The 8936-nt window shown below is 42.0% G+C and overlaps 2 protein-coding genes across 2 annotated transcripts in view; one reads left to right on the forward strand and one right to left on the reverse strand.

Moving 5' to 3' along the window:
- Positions 1-1076: 1076 nt before the first annotated feature.
- On the forward strand, positions 1077-2351 carry tmem187 (transmembrane protein 187). Its single transcript, XM_015017573.1, has one exon. It carries the CDS (start codon positions 1307-1309, stop codon positions 2090-2092), a length of 786 nt encoding a protein of 261 aa, XP_014873059.1. The 5' UTR covers positions 1077-1306; the 3' UTR covers positions 2093-2351.
- A 375-nt stretch (positions 2352-2726) lies between these two features.
- The window catches only part of LOC106936515 (dnaJ homolog subfamily A member 3, mitochondrial-like), a 15144-nt gene continuing 8934 nt past the window's right edge, over positions 2727-8936 (reverse strand). The window contains exons 5-12 of the mRNA XM_015017571.1: positions 5598-5750; positions 5341-5488; positions 5094-5158; positions 4626-4754; positions 4062-4177; positions 3714-3808; positions 3231-3362; positions 2727-3098 (exon numbers count right to left, since the gene is read on the reverse strand). Of these exons, the coding sequence (XP_014873057.1) occupies positions 3244-3362; positions 3714-3808; positions 4062-4177; positions 4626-4754; positions 5094-5158; positions 5341-5488; positions 5598-5750 (825 nt within the window). The 3' untranslated portion in view covers positions 2727-3098; positions 3231-3243. The remainder of the gene's footprint in view (positions 3099-3230; positions 3363-3713; positions 3809-4061; positions 4178-4625; positions 4755-5093; positions 5159-5340; positions 5489-5597; positions 5751-8936) is intronic.

Below are 8936 nucleotides of genomic sequence, written 5' to 3' on the forward strand. Positions count from 1 at the left end.
ACTGACCCACATCGTCAAACTGTTGCAGCAATGTGCAAACCTTTTTTTGTAGTTGTTTTCTTCTTTTTTTGATAAAAAGTTGCCTTTTGTTCCATTATGCTGGTCTTCCTCAAATCCTGCTCATAACTACTGGATGTTATATGCAGGTGGAATATGTTTTTTTATTTACACAAAAATACAATGTAACTTATGTTACATATTTGTAAAATAAGTTACAAATATGTTGTAACTTAAGAGATACAACATATTTCTAGAATTTCAATTTGAGGTCACAATAGGTCATGTAGATGCACATTTTTTAAAAAAAGTGGGTGAAAGTTTGAGCCGTCCATAATAAAATCTATTAGTGTAATCTGTGTGCACCCATATCTTCTTCTTGCTTTACTTCTAGTCCTATTTGCATAAATAAATCCACTTTGCCTAAATGTTTTCGTAAAGCTTAAGTTGTGGCCAAAAGTTTGTGGTCTGTGGTTAAACACATCCAACAGAGAGCTTAAGCTTCTGTCAGCATTCTGGTCAGTGGTGTTGTGGGGATGAATAAAGATGAGTGATTGCTGACTAAATGCTGCCACCTGTTGTCAAGTTTTAATGCTACACTTTTTATTATTATTTTGTTCGACCTTGCGGAGTTCATGTCTTGAGTTTGTCAGCAAACATGAGATGAAAACAGTTATTAGGTAAATGGTCATAATGTTATGTCTGAGTGGTTTTTATCTCAACTCTCAATTTATTATGAACCTTTCAGGGTATGAAGGAAAAATGAGACATCTCTAGATTGTACACAAAATATTATAACAAATACGCATTTATGTTTTATTGTGTATTTCTATTCAAATCTTTGTCTATTTCTGAACACCTCAGACTCAACATGTAGGTTTTTCTTTTTGACTTGTAAAAATTGTTTAGTTTTCTTTACAGTAATGTTTTACTTTTTATACATTTTCAGATGCTTATTTTTAAATCCGACTTAGCATTAAGTTTTTGAAGAGTTCTTGCATAAATAAAAACGTCCATATCCTGATTATTATCAATGAGGATTTAATACACATTGTTTTCTCAAGTATAAACGAGAGACTGAAGACAATATGACTACATTTATTTTTGCAGACTCAACAAATGACAGTGGCGGAGAAAGGGGGCCTGGCAGCACGAGTGAAAAGGCGTCCAATGTAAAACCTCAACTCAAAACACGTGCTTTTGAAACCCGGAAATAAACAAAGCTAAGACTTTTGACCCAAAAAGCTTGCTTCCTCAGTCTGTGTCCGTTTTCTTTCCAGTCGGTTATAACTACGTGTCTACAAGCAGAATGAAGTCGGCTCTGCTTCATGTAACGGTACCGCTCATATCCTGTGTTGCTTTGGTGAACACGAACATGTTCAGTGAAGTTGAAGTGGACCTGACTTACGAACATTACGCAGAAAGAAGGGTTGAAAACATGCCTGCGTTGTTGGTAATGCCGTTCAACTGCTTGGTTAACGTGGCGTACATCTTCATGGGACTGTACTGGCTGCTCCGGCGCAGAGGCGATACGGAAACGGAGCAAAGCTGCTACTTGAGACAAGTCTTCGCCCTCATGGCCGTTTTCTACGCACCAGTACAGTGGACGCGCCTGGCGACGCTGCGGCGCGCTCCCGCGGTGCTGGACCAGTGGCTCACCTTGCCCATCTTCGCGTGGGTCCCCGTCTGGATCGATTTCATTGAACACGCGCCGGGGAAGTGGCGCGTGTCGCGCGCGGCGATGCTCGAGCTGTGCTCCGTCGCCAGTTACGGATTGGCGCTCGCGCACGAGCGCGGCTTTGAGGTGGCGTTGGGCTGTCACGTCGCGCTGGCGTTGTACAGAGGAGTCCGCGTGCAGGTGGCGCGCGGAGACAGCCTCACCGCGGGCTACCTCCTGCTGGCTGTGCTGTCATGTGCAGGGTTCGTGGTGCTGAAGCTGCTGGATCACTGGCTCGCTCGGTACCGGGTCTTCCAGAGTCTCACGGGACACTTCTGGTCCAAAGTGTGTGACGTGCTGCAGTTCCACTACAGCTTTTGCTTCCTGACTGCGTTAACAGACAAGGCGCTGAGGAAAACTGCAGCTCAGCAGAGGTGATCAGGAAAATCACTTTAATCTACGATTGGATCTATATGAACAGCTAACCATCAAATGCAGCTGGAATTTAAATATAGAGACAAGTAAAGCTAAAAAAAAAAACAAACGCATTGTTTTGAGTCATATTTGTGCAAACACTTTTCTAAATATCCAATGATGTGTGTCCTTAAGTTCAACATTCCTGTAAAACCTTCATGTGGACTACTTCATTAATCCTCAGGAAATCCCAATTCCTAATAAGTTATAATTTGACATCTTGTCCTTGAGTAAGCGAGTACAGTATTCTTTAGCTGTATTACCATTTTTCATATTGCTTTTACTTTGCATGGTATAAAGTCCTGTGCTGTATTATTTTCACCCTTTCAGGTTAGAGGGGTAATAGTATCACGTTTTCCAGCCACATAGTATCATTTTATAGCATAATCAAGTAAATATATTATAAAAATGCTGGTTTTATCAAATATCACCTAAAAGGAATTTGACTTAATAATCTAGCACCTTGAAATTGGGCCTCTGCGTCTTTAAGAAGCTCCTCCTCTCTCTGAAACTCTGCCTTTAGGAAGTCATCACAACACCGCTCCTCTATTAACCCTTTACCAATGTGCCATAGAAATAAATGAAAACTGAATGCTTATTAGAATTCATTTAAATGGTTTATTCTTATCCAGCTTCCATCAGTTATCTCCTTCTTTGCTCGTTGAGTTTTGTTTGGTTGTAATAGACTGTTTCCATCTATGAAACTGCTTCACTGAGACAACAGTCTGCTGTCTCTACTTTGTTTCAGCAGATCTTGAGTTCCTCAGCCACCCTCTGCCTGTAGTGAAGGGATAGTGGGTGTGTGGATGAACCCTGCTGGTTCTCCAACCTCGGCTTTAAATATACACCAGTATGTGTGTCTACAGCAACAAACGCCACATGAGCTAGCTTTTCCTTTGCTTAATCTCCCCAGAAAGGAAAATGGAGGTCCAGCCAGTAGAAGAAAGTTTGTTTTCTTCCTTCATGCCATCTGCAAAATTAGAATTCAGAGTATAAGAATAAAGCACATTATACTTGAGTCTGTGTCGCTAATGTTAGTTAAAATAATACTTGTCACATCCATCATCTATCCGGAGAATAGTTGGGAGTTTAAATAGCTGACCTGCAGCTGAGTGTTAGCTAAACATTTTCTTTAGCTTGGAAAAGAAGCCTCCTTCCTCCTTCTGTTTGTCCTGCGTCTCCTCCTCAGATGATGTCGACTTTGTGCTGGAGTCTGAGGCGCTGCTGCCCCCTCCTGGACAAAGAAGGCATTTCATTACATGAGAAAACAGTCGTGGCCAAAATGACAGATCTAAACTACACTCTGGCATACTAGTCATTGTAGGACAATGTCCAGGTACATCAATATTTTTGACAGAGGCACTGTATTATTTTTTAGCTGCTCTGTCAAGACATGCAAACACCTAACAGCCAGTTGCTTATTTAACCCCAGGTGTTTCCTATTTAGATGACATTGCCTTCCCCTAAAAGAGGGTGTGGCCATTTTGGATGCTTGAATCATTTTATTCGTCGCCTAAACATAATTTTGGGTTTTAGCTGACATCATGGAGCTTTATCTACAACAGATCGGATCTGTCTTCCAGACCTGCTGAAGGGTTGACACCATTGACCGACCCCTGAACATCCGTCTCCTCCTCTGCATAGCTTAGCAACAAAGACCGCTGCCGTCGAGATAACTTCCTGTGGTAAAAAGGAGACGACAAATTCACTCCGGGACGTCTTCGAACACGAACAGGGTGTTGATCCATTTATTCAAATGTTCACACAACAGAGATAAAATAGTTCAGCTGTTTTTATTTCCTCAAAACAATAAATAACTGAACCTAAGAAACTTGTGATTAAACAAGAATCAAATAATGAACAATTAGTTCCAAATTTATTTTTACTCGAGATGATTTAGATTTCAAACCAGAGGTAAAAGTGTGGGTCTTACGTTGGTACTTTAATCTTGATGTGAACATAATGATCTCCATAACTGTAACTGTTCATCCTCCGAATGCCTTTGCCCTGTAAGCGGATCACCTGATCAGCCTGACAGCCAGAAGGGATCTGAGGACACAAAGCAGCAGTTTGGGTGATGAAATACATGACACCAAGCAGTTCAACTACAAGTGAAGTCATAACAACTTCTGTTGTTTTTTTTTTTTGTTTGTTTTTTTTATAGCAGTGCACTGATTGTAGTTTTCTGGCCTATCGCCGATCTTTAAAAAGCCTGACTTTTTTTGTCTGAAATGTCACTAAATGTAGCGAGACAGTTGCCGAGTTGGTAACAATGGGAAGATTATTGTAAACTGCAAATGTGCAAACATGACCTGGTGGGCCAATCTGTCAGTCAGACCTGTCTCACAGCAAAGTTGCTGATGTAGAAAAGATAAAAATAGAGGCTGATCACTGGACTCCCAAAATTAAGGAACTCAGCACCTATACATCGGTTAACCCCCAATTTGTTTTTACATTTTTAACAAAAAGTTGAGATCCATCTCTGTGGGTTACTCACTGCTATAGTGATGATGTCATGCAGGCCGGGCGTTGTGGCTGTTCCTCCCAGGACGGCCTGGGCTATGGAGATGAAAGCGTCAGAGTGGATGTCGGTTCCATTCCGTCTAAATACTGAGCTTTTCTGGACCTGCAAGTTTCAAATCCACAAAACATCCAAACAGAGATAAAATTTTACCGTTTATAGCTTGATTTTGATATGCGGTAATGTTTCCATTGATTGTTCTTGTTTGTTTATCTTTAAATATAGAATTACTACTTCATGTTCATGACTATTTTTGCAGAATATCTGTAATAAATTCACAATTACGCATTAGCATGAAAAACAAAAACGGAGATTTTGTATGAATTTTCATTGTTGGGAATTACAAAAAAATAACTGGAGGGATTGCTTAAAGCAAATAAATAATCTATTTAAAAATAAGAACTTATAACATTGCTTTACTGCATTTCAACTTTCAATACTTACCCTAAATGTAATAAGGATTTCTTTTGACCCTACAGCCAAGCGCACTGTCTGACCATTTTCCACACCTGCAAAAAAATAAAAAATAAAAATACTCCAAACACATTCTGTTCAAGACTAAGGGCTTCGATATTAACATCAGTCGAGACGAGACGAGTTCAACAGCAGTCAAGATTTTCAATACAACCAACTTTAGAAGCAGCTGACGCAGATTTTTACACATATCCCTCTTCAGACTGTGAGGACCCACCTGCCGGCACCGGCACCGTCACACTCTGCTTCCTCTTGGTTTGGCCCGACCCTCGACACAGCGCACATGGCGTGATGATGATGGTCCCTTTCCCGCCGCACCGTCGACACGTACTGCGCATCATGAAGGGTCCGGTGTTGACCGACTCCTGCGGGGAGGGAGACGGATGGAAATACTCTGACTGCATGTGTAAAGAACGTATTCCTCGCTGCGGATCCGATCCAAGGAGACGGAGAGAGAACGGGTGTGAAACGAACCACTCCGGAGCCGTTGCAGTAGCCGCACTGAGACACCCGGGTGCCCGGCTCGTTGCCCCTGCCGCCACATCGAGGGCAGTCCTCATCAAGGTTCACGCTCAGCTGCTTACTCGCCCCCTTCGCTGCCTCGGAAAATGTGAGGTCCATCATATACTGCAGAGGAAAACAGTGTGTGATGAACATTATTCAGTGTAAAGTGCATTGAATAACGTGCTCCAAGTACATGAATCAATGTTTCAAAACAGGATTTCCAAGTTTGAGTTAGAAGTCATTATAAAACTCATAAGTTAATTAACAGTGTTGTAGTACTCGAGACCGGTCTTGAGACCATTTTATTGATGGTCTCGTTCTCGTCTCGGACTCGACCGCATTTAGTCTCGGTCTTGTCTCGGTCTCGGGCACTGAGGACTCGGCATTTTATTTCAAGACCGCAACTGTGAAAATATCACTAAACGTACAGCATACTGTCCAGTTTATTTGTTAACGTCTTTCTTTTCAGTGGGTGCAAAACGCACCGATTAAAATCCTACCAATAACACGTTTCTGTTACTCACCCTCCCTCTCCCCACCTTTCACTCGCACGCGGCGCTCCAAGACATGCGCAGTGGTTTCCTCTCAGCGGCAGAAGATGTCAGTCTAATCGTCAGTAATATAACAGCGCTGCATAAATCATAAGAAAACCGATGGCCAAAGCTATCTCAGCAGCGCTTCGCTTTCACAGACGGTGGGGACAACATCTAACTTTTTTCGTCACTTAGAAAAGTGTTAAGAAAAGCTGAAAGAAAGGTAAGCTCCGTTGACATGATGTTAGGAAAAGCTAGCTGTATAGAGACACATAAGCATTTGTGATGAAAAAAAGTCACTCACTGCACTGAATTATTGTGCGGAGGTGTTGACCGACTTGTTGCAAGTATGGGACAACGCTGTGTCCAAAAGTCTGCAATATAGTGATGTGACATTCAGGAACAGTCCGATTCTTCTGCACGACTCTTTACTTATTAGATAGGACTGGAGTGTCACTGAGAGCCGTTCTATGATTACCATACTTTGTCAGAATAGCGTACATTCAGTGAGTACCATGCCTGTGCATCAAGAAGTCCAACTGTCAGAGGAGTTGTCAGAGGAATGACAAAAATAAGTCATTAAATTGTTTTCAATGATGACTATAAAGATACACATGCATTGTTGTGGTTTCAAAGTGTCTTTAAAGCAGGGTCTGGCTGCAGCTGGAGTAAGCTACAACACACGCCCGTGTAAAGCTCATTAACCTACTTAACCGCTAAGTCAGGATGCCATACAACTGTTAATAACAAAGTGTATGACGATCTACGTCATGATTCTATGTTGCTGATTAAATGAAATCTTATGGTAATGACGTGTCTGATAGATGTAGCCGGTGTTCTATCAGATAGCCATACGCTGTCAGAATAGCATACATGCAGTGAGTACCATGCCTGCATGCGCATTAAGAAGTCCGACCGTCAGAGGAGTTGTCAGTTCACCATATGCAGCAAATTATGTTGAACATAAGTCATTAAATTGTTTTCAATGATAACTATATAGATATACATGTGTTGTCATGGTTTCAAAGTGTATTTAAAGCAGGGCCTGGCTGCAGCTGGAGCGTGTAAAACTCACTTAACCGCTAAGTCAGGATGCCATACAACTGTTAATAACAAAGTGTATGACGATCTACGTCATGCGTCATGACTCTATGTTGCTGATTAAATGAAATCTTATGGTAATGACGAGTCTGACAGATATAGCTGTGAGTTTGTGCTAAGTGTATGACAATCTGACCTGACAGAATACCCGTTTTTGTTCTAGTAATACTCTGCGTACACTGCAGTAGCTATCATTATTTTATTTAAGTACATTGATATTTTTAAAATTAACAAATAACTAAAACACAAGAATGAAGGAGCACCCACAGCATGCACATTGTTCTTTGATTGTTTTTGTTCAAAGTGGCAGCTGTAATGTGTGCCATGGTGTCAGACTGCCTGGCTTCATGTAGCGGGAGAGAGGGAGAGAACAGTCACGATGAGCGTCTTGTGCTTGGTTACTTCTTGCTTGTTGCTCCTTGGTCAGTGTTCATAGTTGAGCGTTATTTACGATTAAGGCATTGCCTTAATTGCTATGTTTAATGGTGCAGACAGTGGTGGTTTCTGACATGAGCAATATGGGCAAACGCCCAGGGCATTATATTTTTAGGGTGGCACGAGACCACCACGGATTGTAGCACAGAGATGGAATATTTAATATTGGCAAAATGTATTAAGTATTTAATATCTAGGTGTTTTTATGGGAATGTGGATCTTTCAGATCAGTTTGAGAAGCAATTTTGATCATATTTTACATTTTATTGTGTCATGTAGCGCGGGCCGCTGGTCTTGGTCTTGACTCGGTCTCGACTTCCCTCGGTCTTGGTCTTGACTTGGTCTCAGATCCTAAAAGTGTTGGTCTCGTCTTGGTCTCAATACACTCTGGTCTTGGTCTTGTCTTGGTCTCAGGTTATATGGATCTTTCAGATCAATTTCAGAAGCAATTTTGATCATATTTTGCATTTTATTGTGTCATGTAGTGCGGGCCGCTGGTCTTGGTCTTGACTCGGTCTCGACTTCCCTCGGTCTTGACTTGGTCTCGGACCCTAAAAGTCTTGGTCTTGTCTCGGTCTCGATACAGTCTGGTCTTGGTCTTGTCTTGGTCTCAGGTTAGGTGGTCTTGACCACAACACTGGCATGCACACATCCATACATAAGGATGAGTTTACAGAAATCAATAAACCTAACAGTCATGCTTTTGGACTTTGGGAGGAAGCCGGAGTACCCGGAGAGAACCTACGCATGCATTGGGAGAACATGTAAACTCCATGCAGAAAGAATCCTGGCTGGGAATTGAAGCCAGGACCTTCTTGCTGCAAGGCAACAGCGCTAACAAGTGCACCACTGTGCAGGACCTGGGCTGATGAGCAGGTGTGAGTGGAGGGAGTGGAAGCAGACTGTGAAGGGATAGAGATAGTGGCAAAGGAAAGGGGGGAAGATTACACAAGGGGAAACAACCAAAATACAAACACAAAGGAGTAAGGAGACTAAAGGAACCTAATTAAACTAGAACAAAGGAAAATAACTTGAAACAAGAAATAAACATAATTAGAATCACCAATGAAGAACAGATGTGGAAACAAGGCAGAATTAAATGGGAACAACTAAGGAACACCAAAAGAATCTGAGGAGGATGCTGGTGAACACCAGCCATGGAGGACGCAGGCAGCGGAGTAAGTACCTTGGTGGATGTTGGCGGCAGAACAGGAACCTTGGGAATGCTGGGGATGTGTCC

This window comes from Poecilia latipinna, unplaced genomic scaffold (genome assembly GCF_001443285.1).
Source record: "Poecilia latipinna isolate Pla-1442-1.1 unplaced genomic scaffold, P_latipinna-1.0 Scaffold2162, whole genome shotgun sequence".
NCBI lineage: Eukaryota > Metazoa > Chordata > Actinopteri > Cyprinodontiformes > Poeciliidae > Poecilia > Poecilia latipinna.

What these genes read in the sequence shown, in the direction of transcription:
- tmem187 (XM_015017573.1), top strand. Translation starts at nt 1,307, where the DNA reads ATGAAGTCGGCTCTGCTTCATGTAACGGTACCGCTCATATCCTGTGTT.